The 22,837-nt window shown below is 39.6% G+C and overlaps 1 protein-coding gene across 2 annotated transcripts in view; it reads right to left on the reverse strand.

Moving 5' to 3' along the window:
• pamr1 (peptidase domain containing associated with muscle regeneration 1) overlaps positions 1-22,656 on the reverse strand; it is a 42,603-nt gene extending 19,947 nt beyond the window's left edge. For both annotated transcript variants that reach the window (XM_021310994.2, XM_012853271.3), the window contains exons 1-6: positions 22,405-22,656; positions 10,971-11,147; positions 7,527-7,652; positions 6,919-7,033; positions 2,476-2,693; positions 1,654-1,761 (exon numbers count right to left, since the gene is read on the reverse strand). In XM_021310994.2, coding sequence (XP_021166669.2) covers positions 1,654-1,761; positions 2,476-2,693; positions 6,919-7,033; positions 7,527-7,652; positions 10,971-11,147; positions 22,405-22,561 — 901 coding nt within the window. In that variant the 5' untranslated portion in view covers positions 22,562-22,656. The remainder of the gene's footprint in view (positions 1-1,653; positions 1,762-2,475; positions 2,694-6,918; positions 7,034-7,526; positions 7,653-10,970; positions 11,148-22,404) is intronic.
• Positions 22,657-22,837: the final 181 nt, after the last annotated feature.

A 22,837-nucleotide genomic window follows, 5' to 3' on the forward strand; every position in this document is an offset into this window, starting at 1 on the left:
GTAGATTAGATTTGAAAGACATCTGCGGTTCCATCAATTGAAAAATAACGTATTTGCATCACTGATGGGAAAACAGATGAGTGCATGAATGGAATAAGTGTATACTGACTCCTTCTCTATCAAGGCTACAAGTCTTTATGTATGTCTCTAAAAGCTTTAGTCTGTTCATCTAATGAATAAAAATGTTGGTGATTCTTTTTTTTTTTTTTTGCAAAACATCTCAAACTCTGTCAGAGTGGATGAGAAACACCGTGAAAATCTAATTTAATGCCTTAGGTCTAGACTTAGTGTCATTCTGACATATAGACATGCTGTTATCCATTCGATATTTGCTCTGGCTTTCATTTTACAGGTCTGACCTTACTGGAAAGTGTTGTTTTTTTTCAGCCTCTAACAGGTTGTCTTCCAGGATTGCTCTGCATATTCCAGTCAACTTTCTTCCATCAATGACACTTTCTTCCATGTGTGTTACCTACATGGCTTCTGGGAAACTCCAAACAGGACCTTTTAAGGATTTATTCCAACAAGAACAAACAGTGGTCAAGCTTCTTTGATTTATTCTCTCTTTGGCTGTCCTTTCAGTATAATTGGACAGTTTGTTTGGACGTCGTTTGTTGTTCTATCAGCAGTTGTGGCACACTCTTCATTTTTAGAAAGCTGAATCAACAGATAAGTTGTTTCGTAACCTATTTGTGCTTTCAACATCTCTAGAACTGTATCTCTGAGATGGCTGCTGTGTGCGATCTCTAATGCGCTCTAATAAAACCTCCGAGGCTTTTAGAGAACACCTGCATTCGTGTTGACATTAAATTATAAATAGATAGATTCTACTCACTGATTAGGTGACTTTTATTTAGGGATAACAGAGTAAATCGGGATGAATGCAAATGCCTGTCATGCTTTTTCTTCAATTTTCTCATCTAAAATTCCAAAAAGATAACTTGAAACTTAGTGTAGTTTAGTTGACATACAAAATGGGGGAAAACAAATGAGGTGTGAATACTTATGCAGGGTACTGTATCTTTTGACCACCAAAATCAGTCTGACAGTCATTATTTCAACTTATCCTTCCTTGAATCAGGAAAACGGATTAGTAAGGTGGATTCGAGGCTCTTTGCTAAAAGCTTATTTTACAGTTCTTGAAAACCACAAACGTTGGGAGGCAGCTGGTGGGAGCTCAGTCCAGACCACAAACATTTCCCTCATGACAGTGAATCACCGCTTGACTCAGGGCAGCAACATCAGAGAAAAAATAAAAAGAGACTTCGAGGATGAAAAAAGTTCTTGATAAATATGCTGTAACTTGGTATGTCTCATTTCGGAATCACTAAAATAGTTATTCTATAGGCGAAGGCTCGGTACAGTCCTTCAGATGCCACATTAGATGAAATATTGAAGGTATACGTATGGACTGTCTCAGCCATACACTAACGTATCAGCATATTTATTTCTACAATTTCATATTAAATGCTGTAAACATCCATCTATCCATCCATTTACTAACAGGTTGTGGGGTTACAAGGGTGCCGGTGCATATCTCCAGCTGACAATTGGCGAGAGACGGGGTACACCCTGGACAGGTCGCCAGTCTATCGCAGGTGTTATAAACAATTACAAGAATTTAGTTTGCATGATTGAATCATAAACACTTACCGTTTTCACACCTCTTCCCCGTGTAGCCGGCTAAACAGGCACAGTGGTAAGTGTAAGAGGTGTCCAGGATACAGGTGCCATCATGCAGGCAAGGAGATGAGCTGCAAGCTGTTAAAAGGCAAACGTGACACTGAGCCACAACCAGAAATAAGGACACATCTTCAATTAAACACAAATGCATGTCTATATCATATTAAATCCATCATATTAAAAACCGAAGTCCTCATGGCTTTCTTTCCTAAACTCATGGGCGTTTCTACACAGAACAGCCTCTGTTTACATTTACAACTTCTGACTTGGCTGCTAGTAACTTAGGTGTTTGTGTGTGTGTGTGTGTGTGTGTGTGTTTCACATTAGGTTGTAAGCCTCAAAAAACGAAGACGTTATTTTGAAATTGAAGGCTTTATTCCCCAGCTGACTAATCACAGTCTCAATACCCTGATGAAGGCCTTTGCTGTAACATGTAGGTGCCAGTCACGCACCGACAGAGGCCTTTAAAAAGCCACTGGACAGAAAGTGCCATGGAAACTCCTTGTTTGCATCTGTTGTGGACTAAAGCTTTAAAGAGCCTCTTTGTTCATTGAGTATAAAACTAGAAATGGCTTTTTATGTATTGCGCATAACACATGCCAGTTCTCGTTGAGAGAACTAAGACTTGGTTTAGGTGAAAATTGTCCTCCTGGGGTAATAGCTGAGGTGAGGGTTTAAGACTTGGCAGGACTTTACATGTTTAAGACTTGGCTGGTCTTTACATTTGAAGAAGTGAATTATTCGTATTGATACGCGTGGTGGGGCTTTGGCTTCCCATTTTAGATTTCCTACCTGAGCTTTCCTGGAAAGTAGCGAAGAATCCATCGAAATTCTTGTAACCGTCAGAAACAAACAGAACGTGCAAAGTGTTGCCAGAGCTCTGAAGCGAGGCCGGCCGGCTGTTTCCGCAGAATCTACCGATGACGCGGGAGTTGATGCTGTCCCCGTCGCGTACCTCCACGAAGTCATAACGGCAGGAAGAGTGAAACTCCAGACTCAGCATCATGAACCTGAGAGTGAATAAATGCACAAGTATGGACGTAAAAGTTTAGATAATCTCCGTAAGCATAGTTGCAGTTCATGTAGAGTCATCATGGCTATTATTGTAATTTGGAGCTTTAATTCTATTCTTTTGTTCAGGGTGGACTGATCATACAACCGTTGATTAATTTTAACATCAAGAAGTAAAATTTTTAACTTATTATGGATTGCCTTTGATTGCCACAGGGTCAAAATTGTAAAAACATACAACTTAATTTATGTTTAGATCGAATTCTTTTATTATGTTCCACCCCGAACACAAACTTGGCACTTCTGGCTATTTGACCAAGGTTTTTTTTTTTTTTTCTAAATTGGTCCAATAAATCCGTTACAAATTAAAGTATATTAGAAAAATGTTTTGTATAGTTAAGGTCTAGCCTTTCTAAAGCTTAGTTTACCCTGCTTTGTTCATTCCAGATCCACTTTTGATGTGTTTGTGATCATAACCCATTTGCAACAACCAACTGTGTCTGAGTTTCAAACTTCTAGCTGCTAATCTGAGGTGAACTCACTGTAAACAAATAAAAGTCAAGATCATTTCAGAAGTATGGTGCCAACATGATCATATCAAAGTCTGCTTTGGACCTCTTTTCCGCTTCTGCTCCTCTACAGCAACCCCGGCACTGTTACTAAACATGGTCAAAGTAGAAATTGTGTCAGATTGAGGGGGTTTAAAGACCACCAGCTTCTGTCAGTAATTTGGTCCCACTTCTCCCTCTGTGTCATGCTTCAGCTCTGGCCAAAACCACCTAACTGCATAATTGGTCCTGCATGCAGTATCTAGCCATCAGTGCTGCCACAGAATGGGTCCAAGACTGCTGCTGACTTTTCTGCTTTATGTTTGTTAATAACAATAATTTGTTTTTTGTTTGTTTGCGCTTAAATTCAGCAAAACCTGAGAACAGCCTGAGGGCCACTGAGAGGAGCCAGGAGACCGGGGGTTTTTGTTTTGGCTTGTTTTGAGAGACTGCTCTATTAAGCAAACAGCGCATAATCACAGAATAATGATCGTTTCATTAAATCTGGCAAAATGTTCTTCTGATTAGTAAGCAGCAGTGCTTGAAATGATCAAGCTTACGTTTATCTTGTGAAATAATCTTCAGGGGTATAGATGTTTGCTCATATTTGCTTGTTTACTTTTTTGTGTGTGCAAACAATGAGAAGGATTAATATTATGTGCCTATCCTAACATTAGAATAAAGTGGCCAATAGTTAATAACCATCTAGATCTTTCTCCTGCTAGAGTGTTTTTGGGGGGAAACATTCAAGACAACAAAGGTGTTAAGTTTTCTTATTAGTTATAAAGGAGCAAAGATGAAGCATTGGTGCGTTCGACACAAGGTATCGATTTGTTCCCCGAACAAATCTGAACTTAAACTTGGACTAAGAAGGGATTATGTATGGAGAAATGTCAGTGTGCAAAAGCTTCTACTAACTACCATCACTTGAGAAACTTTTTGAATAGTTTATTTCGCTGAAGAAGTTTGTGTGTGACAGGAAAACAAGTGTCAGCAAACCAGACCTGTGAGCAGTAAGGTCTCAGTCCTGCTAAATGTCGGCTCAAACGCTCGCTTGTAAAGCTCTTTAAGTGTAATGGAAAACATCGACAGAAATAGAAAGTTGTCGTGCCACAGCAAAGTAACCATTTTTTTCCTGAAAAGTGAGGTCTGTTATGGTTTTTAAATTCTGCTATAAACTCACCATTAGTCCACAAAATACATCATGCAGAAATACTTGAGCAAAGTGGAGATTCCAGGAAAGCAGACGGCTTAATAATGGCTATTTCAGATGGACAATGAAGATACCAAAAACTGAGGCTTTGACCACACAAAATGTGTTTTTGTAATTTCAGTGTTATTGTACCAAAGTGGTCATTGAATCAATCATTAAAAACCTTCCTATGGCACTGTTAGGACTTTCTTTGGAAAGTACAAATTAAAAATGCAAGCAGCAAAGTTGGAACAGTACAGAGATCATCTTTTTGATTTTCTGTTCACATACATGGATTATACTGACGGTCACTACCTGTAAAATTCAGTGTACTGGTATTTTTACAGAAAATTGCTTTCCCTTAATTGAAGGACCTCAATATCGGCTTCAAATGTACTTTCTTACAATGACATCCAAACTACCATTGTGGATGTGATAGATATCGTTATATATAGTTACCAATCTTTGCAGGTTGTGAACTTGGCACCAGGCTTGTGTGCAAATTTGAAATTGCAGCTATTAAACTAAACTGACACCTGTGTCCATTTAGCGTCCATTAAATTAAACTTCTATCATTAATTTATGTCTCACGAGATGCAATTAATACAGTAGTATTTCTTGCAGACTTATTTAACCACTGTGTGGAAACATACCTCTTTAGAAACAAAAACAAAATAACAAATTATGTCACTGCTCTCTTTTCAGGTTTTCTAAAAAAAGAAAAAAAGAAAAAGATGTCTGCCATATAAGACTCACAAAAACTAAATTTTATAGAAAAATACAAAGACACAGCTTACTTTAGCTATGGTACATTTCATCTAAAAAAACTGCCTTCCACAAAGTATTTGAAAAATATCACTGATTAACCTATATTGATAATGTGTAGCACTCTAGTTCTGCACATTGTGCAGAACTAGAGTGACTAGAGGTCATCCTAATTTTTAGATAAATTAGGATGACCAAAATGATTTGTTAAATGCAAGAATAAGACATTCCGTAAAACCTTTCAGTATGTCCTTAGTATTTCCCTGTTAAACCTGTCAAACACTGTATTTGGAATATTGAGTATACAGTTTTCTGGAATTTTGTTCCATTTCTCCGGACAGAACCTCTCTAACTGAGTCAGGTTTCTAAGCCGTTTCGCTCGCATTCATCTTTTCAGCTCTGGCCACAAATTTTCAATTGGACTAAGATCAAGGTATTTTGATTGCAACACTAAAACAGTAACTTTGTTGTCCTTGAACCACCTTGTAGCTAATGTGGAAAAATGCTAGAATAATTATCCATTTTGGATAAACCCAGATTTGAATTTCCTGGCTTATGTCTTGATGTGCTGCTTCATTATTTTCACAAGTTATATTCTTTCTTTGTGATCCAGTTTATTTTGCGAATTGCACCAGTCCCTCCTCTAGCAAATCACCCACACAACATGATGCTGCCATTCTGTGCTGCACCTGTTTTTCTCTTTTTTATAGTTTTTTTCTTTGCTGTTTAATACTATTTAGGTTTAGCCTTCTTTAGTTCTCATTTCAGTGTTCATTTTTCTTGACAGTTTTCCTGATTAGGGTAAACTTTCCAGTTTATTTTATGTGGTATACTTTGGGTTATTCCTCTCAGGTCTCTGTTTGTGTTTCCCTCCTGTTTTGTATCTTTGTTCAGCTCCATTCATGTTTATTTCTGTCTTTCACCTTCAGCCTTAGCCACCATCCAGTTAAGCTCATTCATTCCACCTGTTGTCTTCACATCACACTCATGCTTTCCACCTGCTTTCCTTGCTATTTAAGATCCCATTTCTCATTTGCTTCTAGCTTGGTTGTTCTGGTTCTGTCAATGCCACGCCAGTCCAGTCCAGGCCTGCCTGTTACCACATAGTTTTTTTGTTTTTGTTTTTTTTGTAGCTCTCCAGTGTTTGCCTTTTTTCATGAAACACTTTTCAACTTACCTTACAGCTTCTGCCTGCCTGGCTGCACTTGGGTCTACTCCAAGAAACATGTCCTGATGATGTTGGTATAGGTTTATGTAACTGTGGATCATGACTCTTGAGCCAGTCTCTTCAAATGCCTTTAAGTTGTTGTTCTGGGGTTGAAATGCACTTGTCTCTTTGACAATTACTGAAACGTTAAATGTTTGGCTGGTGCTCAATACATTTTATTTTACTGGAAATAATTCCTGGTTTCTTTAAAGGTGCCCAGTCACATTCTATGACTTTACAAATGTCTACACCAGTAGCTCACTCTGGTTGAATACAAAGGTTTTCTCATTAAATTATCACACCCTGTTAGCATCGTATGTTTTATTTCTGTATTTTACACTTTGTTGTTGCTCTATTTGTTAGTAAATGAAGCACTTTTGTGTATATTTAATATAACAAGAACAGGTGACTGGTGCTTATCAATTCTACATAAACATAAAATACTCAACAAGTACAGCCCTATAACATAGAAGAAAATGAAATGTGAAAAGATGAACTATTTGCTGCCTTACCTGAGTTCAATAGTAAAAGGCTTTTCCACTTGTATTGTCCATTCACACCTTGCATTGTTGGGGTAACTCTCGAGAACCAAATGGCCCTGGCGTTTATGGATAACTCCCCCACACTCTGAAACATACAGGAAATCTATGCTGCACTTTCAACTGTGGCTTAATTGTTCGGGGGAACAATGTACCGCTGCTGTGTTTCCCTGACAAACCAAGAGCAGCTGCTTTAAAGTTTTCATAATCAGTGAAGGAGCAAAAGAGGAATAAACACAATACACAGAGATATGATGTGGAGATTCACAAATATTCTTGGACATCTGCTTCTTATTAAATACATTGTGTGTATGTTTTTGCCCCCTGGTACAGTATTTGCATATAAAAGTTAAAGTCAGCGTTATATATTAGTTCTTTTTATGGGGTTGCTAATTGTTGACTTTAACTTGTCATTCATCTGCTTGTGGAAAAAGCCCTGGGGATTGTGGCAAAGATCCAAGATGGCACAGTAGAACCAGCTGAATATAAATCAGTGAGACAGAAGGGGGGACATATGGAACCCTCGGTTTAATTTAACTCAAAGAAAGAGAGAAGCTAACTGGGAGAATGAAAGGACTTACTCATGCAATCTCCTCCAGACCAGCCGGGGCGACACTCAGCGCAGTATTCACCATTAATAAAAAAGTTATCCTGGGGCCCCCATGTGCCGTTGTTGCATCGCTTACAGTTCTCAAAAATGCTGCAGCCTGCAACAGATGTGGAACAGGAAGCAACTTTACAATAATGAGGGTATGCAGTGGATAATTTAAAGGAAGCTGTTGTGGTATGTGGAGGAAAATGGAACATTTTACAATACAAACTACAGCAAGGTAGCTGCTCTTTACCAGACCCTGTAAATATTTCTTTTGCATCAACTCTGTAAAACCCATTAAGCTCTGCTGTCACTACAACAGAATACAAACACATGTGGCTGCTTCCTGAAATAGAAAATTTAGAAATGGTTTCCTTTACGGGTGGATTTTCACTTAGGAGGCCAGCCTGTTCATCAAAGGTGAACAGCCACGTGCAATTTGAGGAGTTTTATGAACTTTAACAATAGCACAGTCCCGATGGAAATTAATGACTGTACGGTTGGAACACATTTTGTGTTAAACAGTAAATCTGCTGTGCGGGTATTAATTTAATTCAGAACAGCTGCTTTTTTCTCATAAAAGAGATAATGAGCACGTTCATGTTGTGAAGAAAAGCTGAAATTATTCTACAGCTGATTGACATGTAGAAAACAATAGATCTCAGATCTCCAATGCATCTGTTTAAAGGCCTCAGTTTGCAAATATAGTAAGAAAAATTGTATTTATGTGACATCCAAAGGGATGCTTTGGGTTTGTTGAATGTGTGTTCTTTGAGGTCCATATTGTCAATCAAAATGTAAATAGTTTCTACACTGGTTTGATCATCAATTCACAAGCTCTGTTAAATTATATATAATTAACATCAACCTGTCCAGCATGTTTTGCTATAATTGGCACCATGCATATTTCCTTTTTAAAAGGTCAATAAAATATTGTGCATTGTCTCTGTAAAATAAAAAATGGTAATTATTGATATAATTGAAAGTAACTGGATTTGTTAGGATCTCAGATATCTTGCCACTCCTTCCATGCTGAAACAGAACAATGCCAGATTATTGAAAGCTTTTGGTTAGATGCCCAGTGTTGTTCATGGCTGTTACAACATTTTGACCACGTCTCTGGATTTTCCCATCTTGCCTAGCCCTTGTCGGACACCTATCAAACTTTCTGTTTTTTGGACCACAGACTGGACTTTTACCATCACCCTCAAGCCTTGCTAAGCCTGGGATTAGTCTGCTCTGCTTCTGACCATCTGTGCATGACCCAAGCCTGTCTCATGGACTCGGACCAAGCTTTACCAATCCTGTTTGTCTCCTCTGCAGAGAGTAGCCAACTCTCACCTCTGCCTGTCCTGTTCTATTGTTTGCTTCTGTCATCCAGGTCTCATCAGAAATAAACCTTTTGAACGCAACTCAGGGTTCTGTAATGTGGGGTTCCCTGACTGTCTGCCTCATCACAAGAGTGGAGAAACAGATGGGTAAATTCTCAAAGCTGTTTTTTTTAGTGCTAAATGTATGGTAAAATTTGTTTGTATGAGTATGTAATCCTAAAGGTAAATCCAAAATTGGATTTGCTTCTAAAATAGAGCAATGCAGACACCTGAATCAAATGGCTGAATTACTTAGTCTACTCTTACCTACCTAGTATGCAGTGAAGTTCTCCAGAGTTCTTCTAATGACCTGATTATTTGACTCAGGTGTGTTGGAGCAAATACAAATTGCAAAACACCTGCCCTCAAGGACCAGGAATAAGGACCACTGCTCCAGTGGTTTGAAGCATGGAGCACCTGTTGCTGCACCCTGCTAGTCAGGTGGCTGGGGCTTCTGGGGCTTGAGGCTGGCAACCCCTTCTTCTGGAGTCAGTCCTGGATGTTGCAATTTTGCTCTCCCACTGTATAGCTACCTCAAAGTCTGAGGCCTCACACTCCTGTGAGGGTTGGCCAGGTCCTGCGCTGGCACACCCCTCCAAAGAGGGAATTCAGTGAGGGATTTTGCTCACCCGGGTGACTCACAAGCTGAATTGGATTGTTTTCCTTGGGATTCCAGATCCCAATCTTTGCCTTAAGCAGCTGCTGCTTCATGCCCCAACTCTTGGGGTTTTAGACAAAGGTATCCAGGTGGACCCGCCTCATATGCCTCTCCCAGAGTTCTCTGATGAAGGTATCCAGGTGGACACATCTTGTTTCTTCTAATAGCACGTTTGTGGGTTCACGTCTTTAATGCTTAAAGCTATTGTGGACAATCTTTTTTTCAGCGTCGAGTTCTGGAGTGGGGGGGGGGGGGGTCATCTTATTGGTTGTCCCACATGCCGATCATTGTAACGTGCTCACCTACCTCAGACTTTTCGTGTTCATGTATTTAGCATGCTTCAATTTATCTGTTCATTTTAGTGCCGCTCCCTTCGCTGTATACTTTGAAAATGGCTGAGAGTCGCAAGAAGCAAACTGTCTTAAAAGTCTCTGACTGAGTGTATTTGGGAGATTTGAGGAGCGGAAGAGGAGGTACCATGGTCTTGTGCATGCAGTTAAAGTGACTTGGGCATTTCTTTCCTACATTTCAGGAAAAATCATCTACTATACCATGAAATGTTTAAAGCTCCTCAACCAACCTCTTAAGAGGGTTCTACATAGATTTATCAGGCCTCCCTGTCAATCTCCAGGGCTTCATTGTTACCACTGGCCTTCAGACATAGTTCTTCATGGGTTACTGCATGACCGCTTGCTTCCCGGTCGCCCACCTGAACTCTGGGATTATGTTTTGTTTGTCTTGCTCTCTTTCCAAGGCCCCCTCCACCCGCCTGGTTCAGTATTTTTGCTTTTTTTCCCCTTGGACTCAGGGGGTGTCTGGTATCCACCCTTAAGGGAGGGGTGATGTCATCTTCCGCATGTGTTTGTATTTCTGTTGATTGCTTTCTGATTCATCTTAGTTGTATTTAGGTCCATGTTTGCCGCTCCCTCATTGTGTGGTTGTCTGCTGTCATCCCCGGATTCCTGTGCTTTCTTCGTTTTCATTAAGAATACATCTATCAAACAAGTGTCTGCCGATGAATGCATAGTGATTTACCCTGGATACCATAGTAATCCATGTTTGGTCTGTTAAAAAAAAATTCCGTGTGAAACCATTACAGCATTAACATTTTTAGATCAGAGTTATTATGGGTCGGGTGAAAACCAATAAAGAGCTGCATACTGCAGGTAAGATACTGACTGCTCATAACAGCCTCAGGAAATCCCATTTCACAAAACCCAAACAATGCTTTAAAAAGTACTTTGACACGTGAATCAAGGAAGGGAGGAAATTTGAAAGCCAAAGGAAGCAAATGCAAGTTATTTTAAATCTGTTCGTGACCTTGTGCGACAACCTACAACATCTGAAAAGCTAATGTTAAATTAAAGGCTGTATCCAAATGTGTCAGTGTTTATATTGATAATACCTGGATGGATGATGCAGGGGTCACATTCGTTGATGGCATTGCGACAACATGGCACAGCATATCCAACCTGAGTCCCCTGGAGGGGACATTTACAGCGGATTACGTCGTACTCACAGCAGCCTCTGCACATAACGCTCCACTCTGGACCTGGGCAGTGGTTGTACAAGTACCTGTAATCTAAACCACATGATACGTACAGGTGTTAGGTCAGTTTTATTTCAAGCTTTTTTTGTGTATTGCTTCATCAGGAAGCCCGATATGGTCAAGTAAAAACAGTGAAAAGCGGATACATCTGATTATTTTCTGCATTAACTCAAGTGTGAAAACAGTTTTTAAGTGTCGACTCAATAGATGTTTTGTTTAATTGGATCTGAAATGAGTCATTCAAACGACCTCTGAGCCTGAGAGGCCATGTTATGTAACGGTGGATTTAAAAGCAAAAACAGACAAGTGGAAATGCTCTTGTGGCAGATGTGGTGCGCAGAGGCTGCACTTCAAACTTGGCACAGTGACAGTGCAACATATTGTACGTCCTAGTCTTAAACATGATGACTTCTTTGCTCTTAGCCGTGGATTTGCGGAAACCACAACAACATGCTAGCTCTGTTTTTCCTCAATGTGAAGTTTAGGCTCCACAGGCACAAGCAAAGAAGTGGACATACCAAGGGACCAAATGGTGATAAATCTCTCTAAGGATCATGGTCAACCATAGAGAAACACAGATGTCTTGGAATGTTGTGAATCCACCCCATTGCTCCTCCATATTAATGATATTATAAATTGTGTCTCAGTTCGGCAGAAGTCTGGCCCTCTCCTCAACTATTTGGTCCAGAACATTGTATTGACGTTTCACTGACAGTAAATCCTCTGATGCTGATGAGTTATCTCAGGAAGTTTTCTGAGGACAGCTGTTGAGTCTCAGTGCAGTTACGGCACTTGACAGTATATACCTTCCTGTTCAACGCTTGGGTCAGTGTGTTTATTTAAGCTTAAATTCAGCTGGATTTGACATCAGAGGACACACATGGACAGTCCGTCATATCATTGACTGACAAAATGGGCCCTTGGGTAAAACTTTAAAGCTTCCTTGTGTTAAGAATGTATTCAAATGCCCATCTGCTTTAAAAACAAAGCTACTAACCTTAGAAAACCTTCTCACCTTTTTTATGTTCACTTTAGATCTCCTCGGGACAAGAAAAAGAAAAGCCCACACTTTCTGTTCAGACAGTCATTTTTGTGGATTTCGGCTGACCGAACGTTCGAGCCACAAACATCCACAGCATGTGTCTGGCCTGCAAGTTTAAAGGGCTGTATGCAGAGAAAAGAAGACATGGCACAAAAAGGAGGTTGTACAAGCCCACCGTCACGCCCAGCTCACGACATCCTGATGCTTTGTTAGGAGCCCTTGGCGCCACATAAGAATGTGAAGGGTACAGTTTATGCCTGGTTTCCCCACAGCTTTGTTTATGTTCGGAACTTGGACTAGACCCCCCTAGTGACCAAAGCGAAAAAGGGCCCCTGGATGGAAGCATTGCCTCAGCCAGTACTTTCTATTTTATTTAGAGGTTTTGTAAAGTGGAGTTGTGTAACAATATTATCACTAGTCGTTTTTTTACATGTAGTAGAAAAAAAGGCATATCACCATGAGTTTCTATAAAAGTCAAGTATTCCACATAGCAGTGGGTGGCAAACTGCGGCTCAGACAGACCTCTATGTTTTAGCTGACTCTAGCTATTTGAAACAACTTATACTGGAAGCTTTATAATTGTGGGATGCATTGCTGTTATCAGCAGATGTTGCACATCTAAACTTTTAAAGGACGGGCAATTGTTATGTTTGTTATTGCTTTCTTAGGAAGAGAACGTCTGTGTTATCATGCGACGTTATGACGTATCTTTGTCCGTTGAGGCTGCCAGCTCTATTGATCGGCTCATCATCTGCGGCTCGTCAGGTCCACTTTAGGTCCACTCTTGGATTTTGTGTCAGGCGATCAGTCGCTCAGAAACATTGATAACGATGCATTTTAGCCCCAGTCTAACACAAGCGCAGTGTGTGCATGCGGGGGATGTTTGGTGAGCAACGGTTTGCTATAATTTCCTGCTCTTGTATTTCTTTTGGAAAGATGCTGTTGTGCAACTATTGACAACGATGGTCTTTAGCGTTGTGTAGATGTGTGATATATTAAAGAGTTTTATACCATGGCTATAAGCATTTCCAGTTTGGTTTGTTTAAAAAATATTTTTTTTCATATCCCTGCAAACTCACAGCAATATGACATACTGAGACTATTACTGATTTAATTTCAAATAACCTCACTTCAAAAAATATTAACTGTCCCTTTAAGCACAGAATGAACAAGGTTTGTGGGACAACAACCTCTTTTAGTTTATTTCAATTGTTAGATACATTTGCTCGTAGATTTCACTGTTATCCAATTAATTTATCAAGGTCCTTGATTCACTCTACATTTTCTCCAAAATCTTCTTAATGGTCTTAATGGTGTTTAAGACATGATGTGACACTGGAAAAAAAAACACTGGAGTCTTGCACAGACAGAGAAAAAGACAGAGAATTCAAGAACGAATGCCCTGCTGTTTTATTCTCGTAATAGCAGAGTGATATGTGGGAACAAAGCAAACGTGAAATTTCTCAGCATGCAAGATTTTGCAATGTTGTAAAGATTGTTTGCGCTTTTTCAGGCCAAACTATTGTCTTCTCCTGTTCTTTACAAGCTAGCTGTGTTGCTCAAAATCCAACCCCTGTATGGGAATAAACCTTAAGCAAAGACAGACAGGCACAAACTGAAAGAAGAAAAAACAACAGACTCTAAAAAGTCACAAGCTTTTTTCTGTTTTACTAAAAAAAAGCGCATTACTAACTCATTTAACACAGACATTTTTGTTAAAACCATGATGAGTTTTGGTGATCTAAAAATGATTTCCCTACATAAGTTTCTACCTCAAAAAGGGGTCTGGAAACTCTTTGGGCTCACACTTGCCATCTTTATTCTGTCACTTCAAAAAAAAAAAAAGGAAAATGAATGACTTGACTAAAAACAGGACATGGCATTGTGTAAAAAAGCTGCTGAATGTTTTCTCTTTCTCTCTCTCTCTGCCTTGGAGTTATATCTGGCATGATCTGCCTTCAGTTGCTACCGTGAAGCTGGGAACTGTCTCTGTTTTGGTCTCAACATTATCAGAGACAATGATTAGGAATGGGGGGACTAAGTATTCTGGACAGAACGATCAAACATTTGGTTTCTAAGTTGCTGTTTTTTTTTTCTTCTGTCAGCTTGTGAAGATTTTTTACAAGATGTAAACCATGTTTAGAGAAGGTGATGCCTGCTGCATGGTGTTTTAGGAGGTGCTGACACCACTGTCTCCTCCCATTCTGCCATTTATTCGTCTCCCAGCTGCGGGGACATGGTCAGGAGAGGCCGTGAAACCTGATTTAATGGACATAAACATGAAAGAGCCAAAGGACTTCATGAGTAGGTCTGGTATTGTCATCACGCAGACCACTGATGCATGTTTTGTTGATGCAGAGACTGTAAAAGAAGACCCCAGGTTTGCAGTGAAATGCAACAGAACAATTATTAAATCATTAAGGATTACCTTCCAAGTTTTCCTATTTTCCTAATTCCTTGTGTCCAGTTAAGCTGCATTAACTTTGGCAGCAGTGTCTTCAGAGTCTATACTCTCTGGACTGGATTCAGCTTTCTGACCTCAGGTTTTGCTGATAAGGCTGAAATGCTTCCCTCCGGAGCAAGATTGCGTAGTATCTCCTCAGAGTTGAACACATGCTGGAATGCATCTTTATTTTCTTGCGCTGCTGTGCTCTTTTTTTGAACAGCATTTACTGGGAGCAAGGCTCGCTATCTGACTGTTTAAATTTGTCCCTTTAAATCGATAAGATCACCACCCTGTAAAAAACTACATCTGTCAGGGAGTCATTTCAACACCTGCTGGTAATTACAAACTGAACTGGAACAATTTCATCTGGAATTTTACGACAGTTTTTGAAGGTCAAAACAGGTGTGAAATGTGCTGTGAACAGCTGTTGGTCTGTAAAAAAAAAAAAACACTTTCTTTCTGTTTTCATTTTTTTAGGTTCACCTCCCAAAAAACATTTAAAATAATTTCAGACACTAAAAGTAATAATAATAATATTAATATGTGTGAACAAAATACTTCAACATGCAGACCACCCTATAATCCAGCTCAAGACTGTTGCATTGCAATGTGCCCCAAGATGATATGTATTTAATCACAAGCTAGACGGGTTGACAGTCATCAGAGAGCTGCCCTAGCTGTAAAGAAATCCATCTCGTAAAAAGATTGTGCCTCTGTAGTGCTTCTTAGCTGTCTTGTTATGTGTTGTTATGATTTTAGGTCAGTGAGCTCAGATGGAAACACTGAGGAATGAAACACAGTTAAAGGTCTGAAAAGTTTTATTTTTATTTGTTTCCACGGTGTGTTTTCTTTGTAAGTGTGCACATGTTTTTGTGGGGAATGTTCATCTCGTCTTATGTAAGAAGTGTCTGCTTGTTCCATTCCAGATACAGAACGTTGAGATGTACTACTCAGTGTGCATGCCAAGAGTCCATCTAAATAAAAAGACTGTTGACATCTAGATAAAAGCATGCACATGCTGGGAATTTGGCAACGTCTGTTTAGGACCCCCCCCCCACCAGGCCAGCAGTGGGGCCCCAAGGATTATATGACTTGTCACACAGATATAGACCACAAACATCAGATTAATCAGGAATGAGCATATAATTTGAAATTTGTCAATGGTATCTAAATACCACATTTTCAAGAGTTTATAATTTAAAATGAAAACCGTGCTAGTTACAGTCATAAATTGGAATTTCGTAGTTTGATAGCTCAAGGACTTCCCTGGCTGACCCTTTATCAACAGAAAGTGGGCCAAATTTCTTGAGTCTTGAACCGGCACTAGATTTTAGACAGCCTGCATTCCTTACAGCCATAAATAGAAATATACACCTAGGATGACACAACACATTTAAAATGTCTTCCCGATGATGAAATTGACCTCATGACTGAGTTAGGAAGGTCACATCTGAACTAAATGAGTGCGTCAAATCCATTTTCTACACAAGCCCTCAACTGAAAGTGAGTTAAAAGTAAGACTGGAATCCAAAAGCAGGGATTGTCTTTCTCACTAATTATCAGTTCCCAGGAAAATCTTGTTTTTCTCCAGTTCAGATTAACCTCCAGTTGTTATGATCAGAGCCTTAAATAAATAGCCAAACTGGTCTCTAAATTGACATCCTAATACTCTTAAAAGCAAATGGTTGGGGATTTAGTAGCAAACCCTCCTTTTTTGGAAACACTGCTGTTATTTTCTTGTCTTGAAAAACTATGCTGCTTTACTACTTATGCAGCAAATGAATAGCTGCTGCCAGTCACGTGCAAACACTAGCTCAGTGCAACGATATTAGTAAAGACAGCAAATAGCTAATATATATATAAAAAAAGAAACATATTCTTAACACAATTGAAAGCTGACCAACAAGTTGCTGTCCATCTAAACTGAGTGGCCAAGCTAGGAGAGCGATAGATAAAGAAGCAGCTAAGAAGTCATTTGTAACTCAGAGCTGCAAATACTCCCACAGCTCCGGTAGGAGTATCTGTTTAAAGTTACAGTTGGTAATCTTGTTCAGAAACACTTTTTGTTATAGTGGGTGAAATGGTCCTTCCATTCTGACAGTAGTCAATACATTATATATTCAGAAAAAAATGGGGTTAAAATTGGATCTCTGTGAAAGCTGAAGGCCTGTAAAAGCTCTGGCCAATTCCTGCCTTCGGTATGAATGGAAAGAACCAATCAGATGCCTTCATTTCTCCCACACACCCCTCTGTCCCTCAAGTTCCAGGGAATCGCCTCATCTATTGGTTGTCCCACATGCCGATCACGGAACACCTATGTGCGTCCACGTTCCTTGTTAGTTTTGGCTTGCTGGCTGCGCATGCCCACTTCTAGTTTTTATATATCCGGTTAGCTTTAGTGTTAGCCGTTCATTGGTAGTTCCACTGCTCTCACCGTATATTTTGAAAATGGCTGAGAATTGCAAGTAGCAAACCATGTACAAGTTTAAGAGAAGAGAAAGCCCTCAGTAGAAAGAAATAAGACCAGAGTGAATTTGGGAGATTTTCATGCAATCCCCCAGAGAAGCTTACGAGCAGGTAAGACGGTCTTGCACATACGCAGATATTCAAAAAGAGAATTATGTTTCTTACTTGCATTTCTGGTAAAAATCACCAACTCTAACTTTAAAGGATAACTATTAGTTGTGCACCCTACATATTTGATCTTTACGGAAGAGGGTTAAGAAGAAACTGGTTTGTCTAATGTTGCCAGAAATATGTCAATTTCAAACGTTGGCCGAAGCCTTGCAGGGGACATAGCGAACATGTGGTTGACGTTGCTTTTGTATGGAAAAATAAAACCTGAATTTTTTTTAATCACGATGGAATATGGTATGTGATGGAGAAAACTAACAGCCGACCTTACTCTGAAAACAGTGAAGCACAGTGAAGCCTGGCTGTGGCAGGATCATGCTGTATGATGGCTTTTCTTCAATATGGACAAAGCAATGCCAAGAAAAAAAACCATTCTGGTTGAGGCAGCAAAAGACTTGAGTTTGGGACCAAGGTTCACCTTTCTCCAGGATTACAATGGGCAAAACTAATATTCAGAGACAGTCTCCAGATAATCTGGTGGGCCCTGTTCTATATTGCCAATATGGCAGCCATTGGATGTGCAAAGCTGGTGGAGATAGAGCAAAACATTTGCAACAGAAGGTTATTCAGCAAGCATTGTCTCACAGGTGCTGCTATATTTGCACACAGTGCATGCATGCATACATTTTATCTTGGTCAATCACATAAAATACAAAGTAAAAGAATTTTGTGGTTGTAATGTGACAAAATATGCAACACAAGTTCAAAGGCTTTAAGTAAATTTGTAAAGCACTGAATTCAGTTTTACTAAAGGATAAGAGAAAAACCTGGAAAAACTGCACTTCCAGTCCATTCCTCAACAGAAGCAAGATGGATATCTAAAAACAGCAATGAACCCACAGTCTCACCACCGTCAACATAGGATCGGCAGTTAAGTATCCAGGGGAAAAGCCATGTTTGCATGGAAACATGCAAACTTTACACAGAACAGTTTGCATTGCCAAGACTTAAAACAGGAGTTAATATTATTTACCTTTCCATTTAGTTGGAACAGTTGCAATTTGATTAATGTCTTAATCAGAGGGTGTGCATGAGCAATCATTTTATGACATAACTAGTTCTTTTTTCTTTTTCCACTTGGAGCAGTTTGTTTTCATCTGGATATTTTTTTTTTGTATTTACAAACCTTGCAGTGACATTTTAACCGTTTCTAGTTGTTTACTCCTAAAGTGAAAGCGCATTGAACACATTTTGCGTGACTTGTGATGATTAGCTTTGAAAGAGTTGGTAGATGGGTTCTGTTATATTTAGACTGACCCATGAAAACGTTTTTCATTTTATTTATAGCCGTCGTGCTTGACCACACAAGTCGATTGCCACGTGCAGAATAATTTTGTGTTTAAAAGCACATTTTAAAATCTCATTGAGGCAAATCGTCGAAGTGTTCACTGTCAAGTAACTAATTTCACCTTCAGTTCCCCCAAAGTCCAGAAAAACAGTTATATTTTTGTATCACTATAGTTAAGAGATGATTTGTCTGAGAAGAAGTTTGCTGCTGTAAATGACAAGTAGCAGTATTTATATGCAAGTAAGTGAATACTTTCCTACTGACAAAATGACGCTTATTTCACGCTGATGTATCATGGAAAAGTCACTTTTTACAGCAGCTGTGAGAGGAGGCACAGGGTAGGTATGCATTGTATGGGAGTATACAGTTTCGTCTTCTTACTGCCCACAACAGCTGTCTGGTATTTTGAGGTCACAGTGATTTAATCATCATGGAAAAGGGAAAATCCCAGGGCAGCACTGTGGTCATTGCTCGTCTGGAGATATCCCAGAGCGCTGATCTTATTGGCCAGTCAAAATAGGTTGATTTAAATAAGTCTCCTCAGACCGAAACGTCTCTCCACCTTATTCTTCTCCGTGGGTCACCGGTGTGATGGAATGCTTATGAAAGTTAAGCGTCTGACTTTTGGCATAATAGTACTTATTGTATGAGTCTGACATGAAACTCTACTCATGCCAACGAATAAGACAGCATATTTTAGATTTACACTTCTTGGTCGACATTTTCCATCTTCATTTGAATATAGAGTAGAAAACAACATTTGGACACTCTGTATAAAAATACAGAAAAAAAATGTTCAGACATTTTGACAGGCTAAATTATTCCTATTTTAGGTCAGATAGGAATATTTAAATTTGCCTGGTACTTGGACATTATTGCTTTGAAAATGTATAAGTTAATTTATAAAATTTAAGTTAAATTGAGGCACATCTGTGGATGTATTTAAACCAACACTTTAAAGTGTAACACCCCAAAATCAACTTTTGTTTTGCAGATAAACTGTATAAACTGTGTCTAAAGGTTCTACCTCAATCTTACTGGGCATTGTTTTACATTTTGATGTGAACTTGTTTAGTTCGGCAGTATTTGTCTTAAAACCATCTAAGTACTACCCTCTTGGCGTTGAGCACTGGCTATAGCAGTTAAATCTTCCAACATCTTCAAATGCTTTTATCGTCATAGTCCAGCAGTCACACATTGCTTCCTTGTGTGACATCATGCAAAATATTAAAAGAAATCTGCCAAGGTATCAGGATGTGAACTGTAGACTTTCGCACATCTGGTTTATCCTTGGGTTCAACTGCTAGATGCTTGAAGGTGTTTGTTCAAAGAATTATATGCCGGTGTAAACACCATATGAATGTCCAGCCATTATACAGTCCAGGTAGGAAACTGGTTCTGTCTCCCAGAAGTGAAGAAATTCTGGTGAAAAAGTTGCTTTTCAACCCCAGAATAAAAACATAACACTCGGTGAAAGTAATGGCTGAACCTGGTAAGATCCAGTAAAATGAGTCTTGTCATGAACAGAAAGAAGGCATAGGAAGGAAGAAGCCATTGCTTCAAAATAAAAATAAAAAGCCTAAATTACAGTTTGCAAATACACTGAGGTCTACAGATTTTAAAGGTGCATAGTCACGTTATTTTACATTTTGTTTTATTTATATGTCAGGAACTCACTCTGGTTGCATACAAAGTTTTATGAATGATTATCATGTTCTTCTGGCGTACTAGTTATTATTTTGCCGTTCTGTTTTGTTTTTGCTCAATTTGTAAATAAAGCCATTTGTGTTTATTTACAATAACAACAGAAGTACGACACAGCACTGGTTTATCCCCTATTAGCATCTCCCAGCGAAGTAATGGAAACAATGGTCCAAGATTCAGTGAAAAAAATGCAAAAACATATATGATTCCAAGATGGAAAAGACTGGAATAATGCTGCAAATAGAGTACGAACATTGGTGTTCACTGAAGCGGCTGCTACAGCTAAGCAGCCAGGATGTAATTGCATAGCTTATTGACGCGAGTAAATGTTCTGATATAAAATGTGAAATTAGTAATAGCGATGCTCTTCTTAGGCTCTACAATCTTAAGTACAAACAACATTAAAGTAAAATAATAAGTAATAGATATATCGCTTGATTGATTGGTTCTTACCTTGATACTGTGTCCCTGTTTGCGTTTATGAACAGAAAATGTATTTCTCTATAATGTTCTATAATGTTCTTAGAGTTGCTGTTAGATTGGTTTATTTAGTTAATAACGGTTTGTCTTCGTTCAAGGCGAGCAGCCGCTTCCCTGTAAGGTATTTCAGAGGGTCAGGCTCAGGTTGGCATTATTATTAATAGTGATTTATTAAATTTTACTTTATTTATTATTAGGCTTTCCGATAGTTCTGCGGTACTGCCGGTAGATGGTGCCACGTCAGTTTAGATCTGCCCATCACGCCCGGTGCTCAGGTTATTTTTAGGCTCAATACACTATCAGGATGGACGCTTGGTGTATATAACCTTATTTTATTATGATCAAAAGTTTTTTGGTCTCTTTTACAGGCATATAATGTGGCGATATACCTTTTAATTTTTGGATAACTGTTCATTGGTCAGATGAAAGTAAAATAGAAGGATTTAACCATAATGACCAGCGTTATTATTTTTGGGGAAAAGAAAGCCCTGATCCTAGGTGCACAGAAAATTTGTGGGAAGAGCTGAAAGTGTGTGTGTGTGTGTGTGTGTGTGTGTGTGTGTGTTGTTTTCACACAGTGAAAATAAGCAACTATATTTCTTACATGTAGACCATGAGTCCTCATCTCCCTGCTGTGCATTACAAAGGAACTCAAAGTATTTCTGTGTGGGCTTAAGTTAAACACACCACTGCTTGTCAGAACAACAGGGGACAGAGAACAGGGGATCCTAAACAGGAAGTTTTAAGCACATCAAAAAGCCAGGGAGGGACACCATAACATGACCGAACTGCCATAAACACAAGCAGAAACACATGTGTAAACAACCCTCAAAGATGAGATTTCTTTCTCTCTCTCTTTCCTTTTAAAAGGAAACATGCTTTATGTTGTGCAACAGAAGTTCTATCATCAGCTGATTACGAAACAAGACATGCAGTCAGTGACTCAGCTGACAACAACATAAGTAGTTAAGTCTGCCAGTGGCATCTCTCTGTATGCACGCTGTTCAGCTATAGAGCACATTTACCAATATAACAAGTTGAATGGTGCGTCCTAAGCAGAATCAGACCAAGAGGCAGAGGTTAGGTTGGGAGCGTAAGATACGCTCTATGGTATAGACATTAGCAAGAGTAACTGACTCAAACGTGACTCATGTCTTCCAGCAGTTCAAGCGGTCATGATAAGCTGGGAGACTCGATCCCGCTCGCAACACGCTTGAGCATTTAAAGAGGGGCTCTTAGACAATAAGTTAAATGTGTGCCAAGATTCAACAGGCTCATTAGGACTCCAAGCGCCTCAATTCACCCCGAGGAATGCATGACAGCATCCAACTTTTGCTTTGTTGGCGATTCTTTCAAAACAAAAACATTCCCACTTATTCTCCCAAAAAGAGCTGAATAGATAAACATCACAGACTAATCGTCTTCAACGAGACTTCACAGGGAAGACCTCGTTTGATGATAAGGGACATAAAGACGAGGACTTGCACTGACTTGTCTTTTTAGCTACTAAAACTGCAATAAAAATAGAGTTTACATCTCCTTTTACAAATCTTGCCTGGGGTGCTTGCACTGCCAAGAGGCGAGGGAATGGAAAGAGCAAGGATGCTGGGTTACTGAGAACAAAGAAACAAACTCTAAGATAGGAAGAGGGAGATAAACAAGTGCAGTGAAGGTAAAGTCACAGCACAGCTCTTACCGAAAGGCCATGCTGTCCCAAAGGGCAAAGAGATGAAAATAAGGGAGACGGAGAGGAGCCAGCCTTCTCCTCTGGACGTAAAGGTGTTGGTCCATCGGATTGTTCGAGTACTCCCGTGGGTTTGCCCCAGGTGTTGTCCCTGTCCCGCAGGCAGCATGCTGCAGTCTGGGCCTCTGTTTACTTTCTGAACTCAGCTGACATTACTCTCCCCTTGCCTTTCATTCCTTCCCTCCCCCTCCCTTCATTTCCCTCTTTCTTGCCCAGTGTCTTTCTCTCTCGGTTTCTCCCTCTCTTACAGCTCCTGGGGTTCAAGTTACAGCCCAGCCTTGCAAAGGAGTTCCACTGGCAGAGGTTCCCCCCCACCCCACCCCACCCCCAAAAGAAAGAAAAAAACTCCCCTTGTCTCGCTCAAACACCGACGTCACTGCTAATG

The sequence above is a fragment of the Fundulus heteroclitus genome, chromosome 2 (genome assembly GCF_011125445.2).
Source record: "Fundulus heteroclitus isolate FHET01 chromosome 2, MU-UCD_Fhet_4.1, whole genome shotgun sequence".
NCBI lineage: Eukaryota > Metazoa > Chordata > Actinopteri > Cyprinodontiformes > Fundulidae > Fundulus > Fundulus heteroclitus.